The 15,402-nt window shown below is 56.8% G+C and overlaps 5 protein-coding genes across 5 annotated transcripts; 2 read left to right on the forward strand and 3 right to left on the reverse strand.

Annotated features, from left to right (window-relative positions):
* Window positions 1-1,045: 1,045 nt before the first annotated feature.
* On the reverse strand, window positions 1,046-2,498 carry SPBR_07213 (uncharacterized protein; the record flags this gene model as incomplete). Its single annotated transcript, XM_040765467.1, has 2 exons — window positions 1,046-2,389; window positions 2,475-2,498. 2 exons carry the CDS (start codon window positions 2,496-2,498, stop codon window positions 1,046-1,048), a joined length of 1,368 nt encoding a protein of 455 aa, XP_040616544.1.
* Window positions 2,499-4,599: 2,101 nt separating this feature from the next.
* On the reverse strand, window positions 4,600-6,732 carry SPBR_06803 (uncharacterized protein; the record flags this gene model as incomplete). The annotated part of the gene is made up of 1 exon (XM_040765059.1): window positions 4,600-6,732. The coding sequence occupies one exon, from the start codon at window positions 6,730-6,732 to the stop codon at window positions 4,600-4,602; it is 2,133 nt and encodes a 710-aa protein (XP_040616545.1).
* A 669-nt stretch (window positions 6,733-7,401) lies between these two features.
* Window positions 7,402-7,842, forward strand: SPBR_07971 (small subunit ribosomal protein S13; the record flags this gene model as incomplete). The annotated part of the gene is made up of 1 exon (XM_040766222.1): window positions 7,402-7,842. The coding sequence occupies one exon, from the start codon at window positions 7,402-7,404 to the stop codon at window positions 7,840-7,842; it is 441 nt and encodes a 146-aa protein (XP_040616546.1).
* A 287-nt stretch (window positions 7,843-8,129) lies between these two features.
* Window positions 8,130-9,654, reverse strand: SPBR_07159 (membrane dipeptidase; the record flags this gene model as incomplete). Its single annotated transcript, XM_040765413.1, has 2 exons — window positions 8,130-8,852; window positions 8,923-9,654. 2 exons carry the CDS (start codon window positions 9,652-9,654, stop codon window positions 8,130-8,132), a joined length of 1,455 nt encoding a protein of 484 aa, XP_040616547.1.
* Window positions 9,655-11,217: 1,563 nt separating this feature from the next.
* SPBR_06555 (uncharacterized protein) lies at window positions 11,218-14,136 on the forward strand (the record flags this gene model as incomplete). Its single annotated transcript, XM_040764811.1, has 3 exons — window positions 11,218-11,263; window positions 11,364-12,989; window positions 13,076-14,136. The coding sequence occupies 3 exons, from the start codon at window positions 11,218-11,220 to the stop codon at window positions 14,134-14,136; spliced, it is 2,733 nt and encodes a 910-aa protein (XP_040616548.1).
* Window positions 14,137-15,402: the final 1,266 nt, after the last annotated feature.

The following is a 15,402-nucleotide window of genomic DNA, read 5'->3' on the forward strand; positions in this document are numbered from 1 at the left end:
CACCTTGCCATGCCTTCCGAATAAGATGCAACAAGCGCCGCATTCGCTTTCACCTACACATGCAAAATGGCCCCGATATTGGTCGGTATTTTACGATTTAGAAAGACGCTTCAACGCAGCCGCGACGTCGTAACGGAGGACGAAGCGGCTCTTTCGTGTGTGGTCCGACACGCTTCCAACAGCCAAAATTTATTGGCGGCCAGCGGGAGGCCTACGACAACGGCCGCCCTAAGACAAGCGCTAGCGCGCCGCGTTCGTTTGACAGATGTACGGAAGGGACGACGGGCCTGCTGGCCAGGAACTGGGGCAGGCACTGGCCAACCACTGGCCCAGCCAGCGACCCGCGCAGTTGAGAAATCGACACGGGGCTTGGGAAGGGCTGGTGGGGCATCCCTATGCACCCTCGTTAGCGACTGGGACGACCCAATCGCCTGACGACATAGGACCTGCCATTGCCTGCCGCACCACCTTGCGCATTTGGCCGATTTCGTGAGCAATCGTGCTGCAATTGTTTTGCTGCTGGGAGAGGTGCCAAGTCTAAATTTAGGCGGGCTGTGCTCCTTCCCTCCCAAAAAGACCACACCAACGAAAGGAAGTAACGATGCACACTTTTTGATCGAATGCAGGGCGCGCACCTTCTCTGCGAACTTGACTTCGCACATGCCTGAGCTGGTCGTGGAAGGAACCTGCAAATGGAAAGAACGGACGCCGAAAATACGGTGCCTGCCGTGCGAACAACTTTTTGAACCAGATGTTTCTATTTTCTGTCATCGTCTGCTTTGCTTGCTGTTTTCTGGTTTCTTAATGGGCCCGGATTGCCGCGTTCTGTTTTTCGTCTCAGATACGTTGTGCCACAACGTCGCTCGTTTTTACGAGGCTCTCGAACTGGTAGGGTACCACTGCATGGCCCCCATCGGACAACCCTCCATCATGCACGCTTGTCTTGTCTTTTTCGAATATCTTTTTTGGGAAATGTTATCATTTGCTGTTGCGTTTGATTTTGCTTGCTTTTCCTCTGCTATCTGCTCTTGCTTTTTGTGTTCGCTCACCCAATTTTGATAGCTCCTCGACTCTCTTCTTCCCCCTCTTTACCTGAGGTGTCGTCACTCTCGAGTGGTAGCTGCAATGTTTGCAGCGCGTTCGGCGCGTGCTCGCTCGCCAGGATGACTGCGCCAGCCTTGGATGTGGACAGGTAGGACAGCTCGGGCAGCTCGGCCGGCGCGTTGTCGTTTTTGCCCATCTCGGCAACCAACTTGCCAGCGACGCCCGAGACAATACCCGTGGCCTCAAAGGGCAGTGTGACGAGGTCGAGGAAGATGGGTGCGAGGTCGCCGGCGACGTCGCCGACCAGTGCACTGCCAAACAGCGGCAGCAGCGTCTTGTCGAGCAGGACGGACGGCGGGTCGGGCGCGGCCAGTGTGACGGACAAGAAGCGCGGGGGCAGCGCCAGGGCGGCCACCAAACAAGTGTAGAAGCGTGTGTCTACGGTGTCGACCCAGCTTTCCCGCTGCTGCGTGCCGCGACGCTGGGGCCCGTGGCCGCCGAGGTGGTGGCCGCCGCCGCCGCTGCCACCACCGCCTCCTCCTGCACCTCCACCGCCGCTGCCACTGCCGCCGCTCGTGATGCCCTTGCCAGAGCAGTGCGCCAAGTTCAGACCAGGGACAATGTATGGTACGACGTTCCGTTTTCGCAGCAGGTTGAATGTGCGGTGCTGCAGCTCGGCCGGGTTGGTGGGTAGCGGATCGAGGTCGACCTGGTGGAGCGACGGCAGGCTGGCGATGTTGCTGCTCATATTGTTTCCGCTGCTTCTGTTGCTGGGCCCGCCGCGCTGGTGATGCGTCTGGGACTGCGGGTGTGACAGCGAGCCCGGCGAGACAAACGACGACTCGAGCTCGGAGAATTCAAAACCACGGGACAGTAGCGCCCGGAGGACACTTTGGCGGTCTTTGCTGGGCACAAGTATAAAGTCGGAGTAGTATGTGGTGATAAAGAAGAGGGGGATGCCGGCCAGAGCGAGTGGCGACGACAGATCGACAACACGCGAGCCGGCGTCCATGCCGCCGCTCATGACACAAAGTGCTATGTAGGCTTCCTTGGCAATGGACACGGTATTGAGCACGTCGGCAGGCAGGTGCTCGGTGGCGGCCTGGAGTGCTGGCGCAAAGACGTGGGTCGCCCAATAGGTGTGGCAGACGATGGAGCACTCAACGGGGGTGATACTGAGATTGAAGAAGGCGTGGGTGTACTCGGATGTGAGGCCCCCGGGCGGGTCGGGGTCATCCTCTGGCTTGGAGAGGCTGTGCGCCTGGGGCAGGAGCATCTGCAAGATGGGCTGGAAGAAGACCGAATACAGGTCCAATGGAATGTGGATGAGGCTCAGCTCGCCATCCTATGGTTGTTAGCCAAGAGGCACTGTGAGGCAGTAAGGCACTGAAGTTGTGATGCCGCAGCGTCGTGATGTTAAGCGGACTCACCAGAAACGAAACCTGGGCATTCATCCTGTGCCAGAGGTTTTGCCCCGCCAGGCAGGGTGCGTTTCCGTGATGCTGAGAGACTGAAACGTGCGTTTAGGTGTTGTGGTTGCTAGTTGTTTGGTCGTATCAGGGAGACGCTGCTTTAGGCGATGGTTCGGTGAAGCTTTTTTGAGTCGTGACCAGTCACTGTAAGATGGCGACAAAAGAAGGTAAGACAAGAATACAGCAGGTCCAGTGACAAAGCCGAAACGAAGACAACAGCATCAAAAAAGAAACAAAGATGAGCCGGTCCGGATGCGTGTCTTGGGAACCGTATGCCGATAAAGAATGTAGTTCGTATTATGGCGATGCATTATCACAATGGTATAATGCTATCGCCAGTGGCCGACTAGTGGTGGAGCCTTGCGTGATCACTGGAACGACGTAAGAGAAAATCGATCAATCAGTAATAGCTTTCGATGGGCCCCAAATTGGCGGCGATAAAGGAGAACAACTGGGGAAAAAGGACAAGGAGGGAGCTCCAACAGCCGGACCAAGACTAAGATGACGTTCAGAAGGCGTTAAAGCAGCGTTGTGGCGGCCGTGGGGAAGCTAAAAAAGAGGGATCTAAGAAGGAGTCCGAGATAGGAAATAGGAATGAACGAGAGTGGGACAACATGAGAAAAAACCGGCAGGGAATTGAAAAACGAATCAAAGGCTCCAGCTGCACACGGTGAGAGTTCGTTTTCAACGTCCCATTTCGATAAGGAAGCCGTCAAGACGACAGGACGAGACGTTATGTGGCACTGACACCATGAAGCGAGGAGCTAGTGACGAATATGCAGAATGTGCAGAATATGCAGAACATACAGAAAACGTGCAGCCGTTGTTGCGGAGGGGAAAAAAAGAAGGTTAAAAGAAGGACAGAAAAAGAAACTAATGTCACATACAATGAAATAAGGTAATGAGCTGTCGTAAATTGGCTGGCGCCGGCATCTCAGGGGAAACGCGTCGTGGTCCGAGTTGTGCAGGGGGGGATGTGGAGCCTTTTCTTTTTCTTTTTCTTTTTTTTATACAGAAAAAAGAACTTATCTTACCGCTTTTCATTTCCTTTTTCCCTTTTATATTGCAGAGGGCCAACAAAAGGCCGCAGGATGTCACGACAGACTGCGATTTCGGTGGCCAGAAGACAAACTGAGGAGGTGAGAAAGTGGGAGACGGAGATAGATAAGAGATGGAACGTGAGTTAACAATGGGGAACTTGATATTCCGTCAATAGCCGTGAAATATCAGAGTTTTGTCAGGGTGGAAATTAAGTGGTTATGTGAATTGCTTTCCGCAGGCTGCTTGTCTTAGTTGACAACCCGGGAAGGAGTCAAAGACAGTTGTGAACTCGAGATGGTCCGAGTTGCGGAAGGTGCGAGTGCAAGTATCAGCGAAAACGGAAGGAAGCTGCGGTGGACCCACCATCCGAGGACAACCGTCAATTGCGTTTATGGGGAAGAGGGCGAGCACGGCGAGCAGGGTGGACGATACGAAGAAGCAAAGGCAAGGTCAAAATGAGGTGATCACCGCAACGACTTCTTTGGATAAGAAGGGTGGGAGAGAGGGCACAGGGAACGACGAGGGCCGCCATATTAAAGAACATCGGCTGCTCGTGATCACAAGAGGGGAAGCAACAACGAAGCAAACCAACAAAGCAGAAACGTTGCAAAATGCCGAATGAAAACGAGGGGAATGTACCCCCACGCTCAGGAACGGGCTGTCCTCGTGGGGAGGGGCGATTGGGGTCAGATGGCCTCGCTGCCCAAAGTGCATCTTGAGCGAGACGACAATAACGCCACGGACTATTAGACGATGACCAAAGCAGTCGCATCGTGGTGGTAATCCTGACGGTAATCCTGGTGGTGACCTGCCATCCTGGAGTGAAACGACGGATTCGGGTGACAAGCGAGCTGTGTTTTGTGGTCCAGACCGGGTCGGACGATGAACTGACCGGTAAGAGACAAGTACTAAGCTGAAGGCCAATACGCAGCAAACATGTCAAAACCATAAGGCTACGAACAAAAATAGTGATAGATAGAAACCCAAACACGGCGCCCATGCGATTATGCCTATAAAATATGTCCCATGTCCATCTGGTAGTCTACACAGGCTCGCACACAGGCCCACCGTCGCCTCGGATGCCCACGACCACGAGGTTGCGCGGGCTCTGGTCGTACGAAAAGACACTCTCGACCCAGCAGTCGCGCACCAGCCCGCGTGCTTGCAACTCACGCAGGTACTGCCAGCGGTCGGCGACGATGGCTGACTCGACGACGCCGGCGCTGAAAGCCATGAGCGACCACACGGCGCTCAGTTCGCGCCGCCGCCGCGCATTGCCGCCGAAGCGCACATTGTACTCCTCTAGATCGGCATCCGTCAACCCAGCCATCTTTTCGGCGACAGCTGCGTTGACTGCGGCGTTCTCGGCCGACGAGGCAGCGCCATAGCCGTTCCCCTGTGCGGCCATCTTGGCCACGGCGCCGCGCACGTAAGCTGGGAGCGATGCGTAGCACGCCTTGCGCAGCGAGCCGACAATAATGGGCGTGACGGCGGTGCCACTCTCGTCGCCGGGAGCATTGTCGCTCTTCGCCGTGTCTCCCAGCCGGACTCTCTGCAGCACACCCCGGTCTAGGAAAATGCGCTGCAGGATGGCGCGGTAAAAGTGGCGCGTGAAAAAGGCCTCACTCTCGGCCTCGGTCCAGTTGGCCGGCGCCTGGCACGCCATCATGCGTGCCGTGATATTGAACCGGATCCCTTCATCGGCGTCTGCTTCCGGTGTATATTTAGCAAACCGCTCGCTCATGGGGAAGCCTTCCGGGTCCCGCCGCTCCTCCTCGCGCACGACGCGACCGTTGACCGGCTGCAGTGTCGGACGCCGCTGCATTCCCGGCACCTTGTAGGTCGGTGGACCCAGTCGCTCCGTCAATAGGTTGTAGCAACAGCCAACAATAGCAACGGCTCTGACGGCCGGGTTGAGCTCCAGTGCACGCAGGCCGTAGTGCGACAGGTTGCCACACGAGTGAATGGAGACTGTGAGGAAGCTAGACGGGCTGCTGAGGTTGCTGTCTTTCTCGCTTTCTCCATTTTCATTTTCTTGCCGTAACGGTTGGACCTGAGCGAGAATGTGCGACAGGTCGCCGTTCTCCAGCCGGCCCTCGACATACTGGATGAGGTTGTCTGCCTCAGCTGCCATCTCCCTATCCTTATCTTTTTGTGACTGTTTCTGGCTTTGATTCTCCTGGATCTGTGCGTACGCTTCCGCGGCAATCTCGTTCCTGGACCGCATGTCGGCCACGATCGTTGGCTTTGGCACTGTCGCCGCTGTCTGTTCGGATGGGCCCGTCGGGTCCGCTTCACCACGTTCACTCCCTTCACCTTCGTCACCATCTTCACCCTCTTTCTCGTCGTCGCCATCCTTCTCGACCTTTCCACGCTCTAATTTTGCAACCCGGTTCCGCACTTTGTCCGTCTGCTTGGCCGCCGCGCCCTTTTGGCTCAGCAGCTGCTGCTGGTACAGCTTCTTGTTGCGCATTGGCCGCACTGGCGCCGCCATCACGCCGGTCATCATGTCCAGACCCTTGGCACCGGCAATGTTGTGGCCCTTGCTCTCGACTGCAACAACGCCACGACGAAGACGCCTGCTCTCACCGCCACTGGCCCTCGATTTGCTGGCCAATGCGCGCCCGAGATAGTTCTGTCCGCTGCCGACGTCCACTAGATGCGTAATGGGCGTAGTCGGCATATCGCCTGACAGAGCGTCCGCCAAGCGATCCACATACTCGGAAAACTGCGTCACCTCGTGTATCTTCTTGACATTCATGCCCATGGTAATTTTGCGCGGCAGTTTCGCTGTCGTAGCCGCAGCCGCCGTCGCCGGCGGCAAGTTTCGCCGCAGACTGAACCGCCGCACGTCGTGGACGTAGTGGACGAGGCTGGGTGGCGGTGGGACGCGGCCACCGCTGGAAGATATAGCTGCAACAGACGCATCGACGTCGTCTCGCAGCAAAAAGTCGAGCAGCTCCATGGGCGTGCGATCCAGTAGAAATGGCTGCCAGTCGGCCGGAACTACCGAATAGAAAAGGCCCGGTTCTGTCGTGTAAAAATCCATAATGTGCACGCCGCCGCACAGCACTTGAAATACGGGCGTTGACGCCACATAGTGTAGCAGTTGCTCGACGTAGTCGTCTGCCGATGCGAAGTCGTCCGCGTACGGCAGCGACCTTTCTGGTCTCATGGCGGCTGGGGCGCCCCTGAGCGTCTATGACAGTGTCTCTGAGATGCAGCTACGCAGCTTTGCGCTACGACACCATCCTAGTAGTCAAACGAAAAACGCTTGGACTTGAAGATGATGATCTTGAGTCCAAAGGTGGTGTAGTTAAAAATTAAGGCGTCGTCCTGTGGGGTCGTAGTAGGGCATGAAATAGAGAAGCAAAACAGATCAAAAACATTCGTGAAAAGTAATAACAAACTGAATTGAAGCCAGGCACCAAAATTCAACCTATCGTTGACGTAAGTCTGCCGTGCGTTTTGTTGTTGTTGTTGTCAATTTGATATCACAGCCTGGCTATACTGAAAAATTAGGGCCTTTGTGGCCGCTATTGGCTATTGGACGGCAGGAGCAAGGCTGGCTCACAGGCCGTTGCTTCCTGGCCAATCACAACCCTGCACTGGCCGCAAAAATGCAAGTACCCACTTTTCCAGCTTCAATAGGCCAAATTTTCGAGATGCATTCCGACAAATACCTTTAGTCGAACCATCGCCATCGCTATTGACCTCGATCACGGGCCGTTCTCACGACGAACGACCCGATAACGACGATCCGACTTTTGTACAACTCAACCCACCCACACAGACACTGCTGCTGGTCCCCTTCCGGCACCACAGCAACCCTCCAACCGCCAAGATGGTTTTCATCCTCGGCGTCAACTTTCACGAGATGAAGCTCGTCCAGGTGCGGACCTCCACTACCCTCGGCCGTCGTCGTAGTGCTCCGTCTCTCCCGTCCTTTATTCACTCGCTGACTCCTACCCAGAAAGCACTGCAGAGATTCTACGCTATCGGCCCGCAGACGTCGGCCCGCATCCTCGCCAAATTCTCCATCCACCCGCGTGCAAAGATCGGCTCCTTGCCGGCCAAGACCATCACAAGCCTCACAGCTGAACTGTCCAACATGACAATAGAAAACGACGCCCGCCGCATCGTCCAGGACAACATCAAGCGCCTGCGCGACATGGGCACCTACCGCGGTAAGCGGCACGCCATGAACCTGCCGACGCGCGGCCAAAAGACGCGGAACCAGATCATGACGGCTCGGAAGCTCAACAGGGTCGAGCGGACCGGTTAAGGCTGCGCTAGGTGGGAGGCAGAGGCAAAGGGGAGGAAGGGAGAGTGCGGAAGAGCATTGTTACGACCGATGACCAGACATGCATTTTGCTTTTTTCGGTGCTATGAAGCTTTGTATATACACATCTAAAGATGGGGTTGGACCCTGTACGATTACGGAAGAAATGGAGCTGTATCTGTTCAAGAAGTCCAACGGCTATGACTCGACAGCTTGAGAGTTTGTCAGCTTGAAGTCGAGAGCTCGACAGCTTGACAGCCTAGTTGTGTCCTTTGTGCAATGTCACCTCTCTACGCACTTGTGTCTTCTTTCAAACGTACTGGGTCGTCCTCGAGCGGGGGGACACCAGCCGCCTGCAGCTTCTCGGCCACTGCGTCCACCTCGCGCCAGACACGCAGAACGTTGCCGCCCGCCACCAACGCCGCTTCCTTGTCCGTTACGCCGCGCCGCAGCAGCTCTGCCACCAGCGCCGGGTACGCCGCCACGTCGTCGAGGCCGCGCGGCGTCGATCCAATACCGTCAAAGTCGCTGCCGAAGCCCACGTGCTCAAAGCCAATCAGACGGCCAATGTGCAAAATGTGCGTCGCCACGTGCTCGAGTGTCGAGTTGCCCGGGAAGAAGGACGGCACGCCGTTGGCCTCCTCGGGGCTGCCCGTCCAGTGGCACGACACAAAGTCGGGCGCAAAGTTGACCATGACCAAGCCGCGGCGCGCCTTGACCAGCTGCAGCACATGGTCCGGCACGTTGCGCGGGTGCGGGCATACGCTGTACGCGCTGCTGTGGCTGAAGATAATGGGCGCCTGCGAGCCGTGCCACCCCGCCTCCTCGTCCGGCCGGCCGCCGAGCACGTCCTCCATCGTGTCGACGCTCGTGTGCGACAGGTCCACAATCAGGCCGATGCGGTTCATCTCCAGCACCACCTTGCGGCCCAGCTCGCTCAGGCCGTCAAAGAACTTGGGTGCCTTGCGGAATGGGCTCTCCCAGAGCGCAGCGTCGGCATATATGTTGGGGCACTGTTTCCGGGTGAGTGATCAGTCCTGGCAAAACTGGTAAATACGAACGAAGAGGACCTGGGTCACTTACGTTGTGCGTCAGCGTCGCGTACCGCGCACCGAGGGCGTGGTACAGACGCAGGTTCGACACCGAGTTGCCGATCTGGTGCAGGCCCTCGACGCCCAGCGGCGAGATCAGCTGGCCCTTTTCAAACGCCGCCAGCGCCGTCGAGCTATTCACGTTGGGCGAGAACACGTCCGGGTACTGCTCCTTGAGCCGCGCCACGAGGTCGATCTGCAGCAGGGTGTCGCGCACACTGGCCACGTAGTTGGCGTCCGACAAGTCCGTGCCGTTCTTGGGGCACGGCGCGAACACGCTCCAGAACGCGCCGCCGTTCTTGCCCGCCCGCAGCCGGGGCAGATCCACATGCTGCGGCAGCCCGTCCTTCTCAAACCCGTTGCGGAACTCGTCGCTGTTGATGTGGTTGTTAAAGTACGCGCGAATCGCAATCGGGAAGTCGTTGTGTCCGTCAATCAGCGGCGTCGCCGCCAGGATCTTATCCACTCGCTCCTCCACCGTCAGGTTCGAACGGTGCCGGCCGCTGCGGCATGGCATCATGTGCCGGCCGTGGAGCATGTGCAGGCCCAACAGCAGCGTCAGGACCACGAGGACCAATGCCCGCACGACAATGGCGGACGTTGACAGCTGCGCCCGCTTCACTCGCTGCAGAAGTGTTTGCGGGCGGTCTGCTTTGGTGTCGGTGGTCAGCTCAAGTGGCTGGTAGGAATACCCTGCCTTTTCGTGAGCCTGGAAGTCGGCCATTGTTGCCGGGGTGAGATTCACGCTTGGAACTTGGAGTATGAGTGTGAAGCTGCAATGAGCTGGAATCGGTTTACAATCAGCTACCAAGCGACGATGTTGAAATAAAGGAAAGAGGCAGATGCCGAGAGGGGCGGAAACGGCACACCACAGGGAAGGCGCTCTTGGTGACTGTCCGTCTATGTCGCCATCTCTAGGAGGAACGTGCAATTTGTTGAGATAGCTGGATGAGGAAGCTGCTTGGTAAGTGGGTTGGAGCTTTCGCTATCGCTTACAAGGAAGGTACGCAAAACAGTGCGAATAAAAGACAGTGAGGACAAGACAGCCTAAACTCTGACAACAGCACTGTACCGCAGATGCCGGGTATTTGAGCACACTGAAGAGGCCTAAGCGTCCAAGACCATTATCGACGATGTTTATCTGATGCCTCTGTTGAACTGGCAAGGAAACGAATGTCGCTTTACATCAAACACTGTATACTATAGTTTCTCGCACGGCTACCCCCAGAATTGCTGCGCCGTCCTACAGTGCGAATAGAGACAGATCGTCGTTTCGTTCCTGGCGCTTCTGTTTCATGGCTGCAGAAAGACCTGTGCACACTGATCCTCATGCGTCTACGGAGTACTCGAATAATTACCGCATTGCTGGGTCAACTGACTGAAGACGCGGAGCGTATGTTCATGTATGAGCTTCAGGGGTCTCCCTCCTCGTAAGCCAATATAAAGTGGAGGTCGAGGCGTTTTCCTGCTCCTTCCAAGTCCACTGACAAGAGGACAAGAGGGAAAGCGACATGCGCCGTTGGAGTCCGTTTGAATTGTAGACCAATCAGCGGCCGCGTATGACTGCCACAACATACCGTGCGCCACAGCGCTGAGCACAGTACAGCGCTGTAGTGGAGCAGGAAGGAACGGCGCAAAGCTACCAGCCAGCAACGGCAGGGGCAAGAACCGTCCAAATTGGGGCCGCGTTCTTACCCCTTGCGGACGTCTGGGTCACAGGCGTAAAGTGCAAACAACCTCCTGCTGAAAGCTGACGGCAGGAACTAGGGCTGACTTGGCCTGCGCTGTGCCTTCCTATCCAGTCGTTGCCAGTTGTGTTGTTATTTTTCTGCAGCAGCTGCATCATCTTCGCATTGCCTCCTTGTCCTTTGTGCTGCGTAACTATCACGATCCCGTTTGTTCGACAGCGGCCAGCGCTTCTTCATTCGCCCACTCTCTTTGTCATCAGCATCCTCGATTTTGCATTCGCTGCAGACTTCCTGCAGCCTGGCCACGGCTCGACGAACTGTCTCGGCTATTTGGCGACATCGTCACTCTACGACCAAAAGCTTCAACGTCCAGCGACAGTCGACATTGACGCTGCCCCCTCTGCTATACGACGGGGCAGAAGCCCGGTCCCATATTCCCTTCGAGCCGCCTCTGCGGTAATCGTTTCTTAGCGCGCGCCCTTTTGCTTCCCGCATCGACTTGACGAGACCGTTGCAGTTCGACTCGAGTCTCGAACGTCGATCCCAGTCTCCGAAACCCTTCGCTTCTTCCCCGCGTACCCGGCTCGGCGTCGCCCGTCATGCCTGGATTCGCAGATTCTTTCTGGTCTTCGGACTATGCTGCAGGTAGGCGCTCACCAGGAGGCCGGGCTCTGAACATGGCGACTTCCGTGGATACCATGGTGAGACACAGCTAACGGCTTTTTCCTTTTGTTTTTGTTCTTAGGCCTGGGCATCCTGTTCAGCAAGCTCCAGCAGGGCGTCATCGAGAACCGGCAGCTGCTGATCGTGTCCCGGATGCGTGCCGAGGCCGAGGAGTTGTACGGCCAGAAGCTTGGTGACATCCCATTGACCGTCGACAAGGTCCAAGGCGGCTTCTCGCGCGACGACGGCGCCAGCGTGCGCAAGGCCTACGAGGGCGTCCGCATGGAGATGGAAGACGCCGCACGCAACCACCGCAAGATTGCGCAGAACATCCGCGACCTCGTCGTGAATCCCTTCTCGCGCTGGTGCGACGCCCACGAGGCACGCATTCAGGACAACCAGGACGAGCTGCAGACACGCATCAAGACACATGACCGCCAGCTCGAGCAGGTCAAGAAGCTGCGCAACAACTACTTCAACAAGTCGCGGCTGCTCGAAGACCTCGAGGAAGAGAACAAGCTGGCCTTCCAAGACCCCGAGACGAGCCCCAAGAACAAGATCCCCGAGATCAAGGTCGACAAGGAGGAAGGGCCCGAGGAGGAAGAGGAGCCCTACGAGATCGGCGACGAGACCTACCAGCCCGACCAGGTCAAGAAGATCCTGGCGCACATGCTCAACAACATCAAGATGGGCGAGACCAAGGTGCCCATTCTCGGCACGTACCAGAACACTTCGGCCGGTTCCGACATTGTTGAGTACCTGCAGAAGAACATGAATACCAGCAGCGTCAGCTATGCCGAGCGTATTGGCCAGGATCTGGTCACGCACGGCTTCCTGCGGCTCGTCGGCAATGTCGGAAACACGTTCGCCAACAGCTCCAAGATGTCGTACCAGTGGCGACCCAAGGCCTTCCAGCTGAGCGGCGTGCCCGAGAAGAAGGCTGCGCTGGGCCGCACGTTCTCGCTGAACGCTGCCGGCACCGACCCCAACTCCATCGACTCGCCCGTCATCGGCACCGTCAACGAGTACCTTGAGAAGTGGAACGTGCTGGGCACAGCCTATCCCAACGAGACGCCCAGCGACCGCATGCGGCGCGAGGCGCGCGAGGCTGACGAGCGCTACAAGGCTGGTGTACGGCGGTTGGACGAGCTCCGCTGCGAGCTAGAGGAAGCCATCTTTGACCACCTGCGCTTCCTGGAGCGCTGCGAGCTCGATCGCCTCAAGGCTATCAAGACAGTGGTTCTCGATTTCTCGGGCACGATCAGCAACGTGATCCCCAGCCTACAGTCGACCGTCGACAAGCTCGTGCTGTACCAGGAGACGGTGCAGCCTCTCGGCGATCTGCGCTACCTGCTCGAGAACTACCGCACCGGCAGCTTTATTCCCAAGGTCGTCACGTACGAAAACTACTACAACCGGGTGGACGAGGATACGTTTGGCGTGGACCTGGAGGCGCGTGCGCGCGCAGACAAGAAGCGTGTTCCCATTGTGGTCACGACACTGCTGACGTACCTCGACCACCACTACCCCGACCTCGAAGGCGACGAGGCGCGGCGCAACGTCTGGCTGATCGAGGTGCCGCTGCACCAGGTGCACAAGCTTCGTGCCAAGGTCAACCACGGCAAGACGTTCTCGCCTGAGATCCTTCAGGACTTCGATATTCCGACCATTGCCAGCCTGCTCAAGCTCTATCTACGCGAACTTCCCGGTATGTGCCCGCCGCTTTACATATCTTTACATATCCATTTTACCAATCACCTCTTGTTACTAACAACTCGCCCTCTCGCTTTCCAGACTCCCTTGTTTCCTCCCACGTCTACGAGATCATCCGGACCATCTACCAGACGCCAGCCGGTGAGATGCCCGACGATGCACGCCGTGTGCCGGTGCTGCAACAAACGCTCTCGCAGCTGCGCTTGACGAACATTGCGACACTCGATGCGTGCATGAACCACTTTACGCGACTCATCGAGCTGACATCGGCGGACGAGACGTACGTGACTGCACTGGCAACGACCATTGCGCCTTGTGTGCTCCGACCTCGGGTCGAGAGCTCGCTGACGATGGAGGAGCGCCACGCATACCGGCTGGTGCGCGACCTGTTTGCGCACAAGGACGCCATCTTCTCGGAGCTCAAGCGCCTGTCGGCGCTGACACACTCGTCATCCATTAGCCGGCCTTCGGGTAACCTAGCTGCCGCTAACACTCCTGGCGGCGGTGGTGGCCCGGGCAATGGTGGTGTGGGTGTGGGTAACCGGCCGCGCGCCATCAGCACGGACGAGAGCAACCGCAAGGCGCACATGGAGGAGCGCACGCGGGCGCTGCTCGAGAAGGCCAACGGTGGCCGCAGCCGTGCGACGTCACCGGCACCCAGCCCACGCGCCAGCACACACCGGCGGGAGCGCAGCATTGGCGGGCCCGAGACGCGCTTCCCCATCCAGACGAGCCCGACGGCGTCGGTTGAACGCCACCGGCAGAGCATCGGCCCCATCCTGGGTGTCAAGCGCTCGAGCCTCGAGGTGCCGGGTGACGGCATAGCAGCGGCAGGCATTGCTGACTTGTCAGCTACGGGTGCCAACGGTGGTACATCGGGCCTGGAGGCCTCGGCCCTGCCTGCGGACGGCACCTCGTCTGGTTCGCCTGCTGACAAGCGCAGCAACGTGAACCGGAGTAGTGTGCGGTTCGTCGGCGGCCGGCGGATCGTGCCTGTAGCAGCAGGCGGTTCAGCCGGTACCACTGGCGCCTCCACAGCAGGTGCCGCAGCGCCAGCTTCCGACTCAGGGAGTGTTGATGAGTCGGGAAGCCACCGGCACTCCCAGTATGCTGTGACGCTGGTGGACCGGCCGATGGACTAAGAGACGTTGAACAGGATATGATGCCAGGCGCTTTGTAGGACTGATGAAAGCAACAGACCATTACGTGGCAGTGCCAGCTTGCGCAGTCTTCACGCCTTTTCTGGACCTGGATTATTTTTTGACTGATTTGTTTTCGTATGTTTCTTATGTTTCCTTTTTACTTGCTTTGCGGGATTGACTTTCCGGTATGCCATTTTTGTTTCCCTCCATCTTGTGCTTCTTTTGTCTTTTGCACTTGCGCTTTTGTACTAGACAAGCCGTGTTTTTGATTATGGAAAGCAACGGTAATAAAAGCTGCTTTGTTACCTTGCGATGATCGTTCTGGGCTGCATGAGCTGTGTCTGGAGTGCCCTGTCACAACGATACATGTACAGTGCATTTCTCTGCATGTACACATCAATGCCGAAACAGGTCGCGTGGCTGGCCAGCTGTCACTTTTTCTATTGTCTGTCAGGCCGAACGAAACCAATCCCAGAGCGCCACATGCTCACGGCTGAAAGATGGAGCGGTTGACCCCATTGCGCCCATTGGTGTTGACCCGTGCTTTTCGGCTGCGAATATGGGTCAGCTCATTGGAGGCAGCGCGGCAGCGGTGAGCATGCATACGTCGTACTTTGAAAGTGTCCTGCCGATGCCAAGGTGACGAGTCGCGGGTAGTAAGATTACTTTTGGTGGAGCTCAGAAGTACATCATGTTGTTCGTTACCTTAACGGTCCTCTGTTTACTTTATCGAAAGGCTGATCATAGGTCGTGTCCTCGTTGAGAGATGGACTCTGGAGAGCCCAGACCTTTACAGCATTTCCTTCGTCTACATCATAGGTGCAATTGAGCGCTCATCTGTCTCGGCACTTCCTTTTTCTCTTCTTTATATATATATATATATATATATATATATTTCTCCTTTGGTCTCATGTGGCACTGTCGATCAGGTATACCTGGAGCGAACCGTATTAGTGAAATTGCGGTTTTTTATCACGGGCTCCGTTTTGCGTTTTACGAAGGACGTTTTATGTCTTGAATACGGGTAGTGGATTTTCTGTTCTTTTTTTTCTTCTTCCCCTTATCACCTGTCGTCTGGTATTTCGTTCCCTCCCGCTGTGTCCTTCTCTATCCCCCATTTTCCCGTTTTGTTTCACAAACGAATCATTTCCCGCATTCTGCCTGAGAGCCGTCAGTGCCCTTTGCGCGGCCCCTCAACCGATTTGTTGGCTCCGTGTACTTCATCCCAATACCGACTTTTGATTTCTTGTTCGTATTTTACGCGAC

The sequence above is a fragment of the Sporothrix brasiliensis genome, assembly GCF_000820605.1.
Source record: "Sporothrix brasiliensis 5110 chromosome Unknown Cont20, whole genome shotgun sequence".
Classification (NCBI taxonomy): Eukaryota; Fungi; Ascomycota; class Sordariomycetes; order Ophiostomatales; family Ophiostomataceae; genus Sporothrix; species Sporothrix brasiliensis.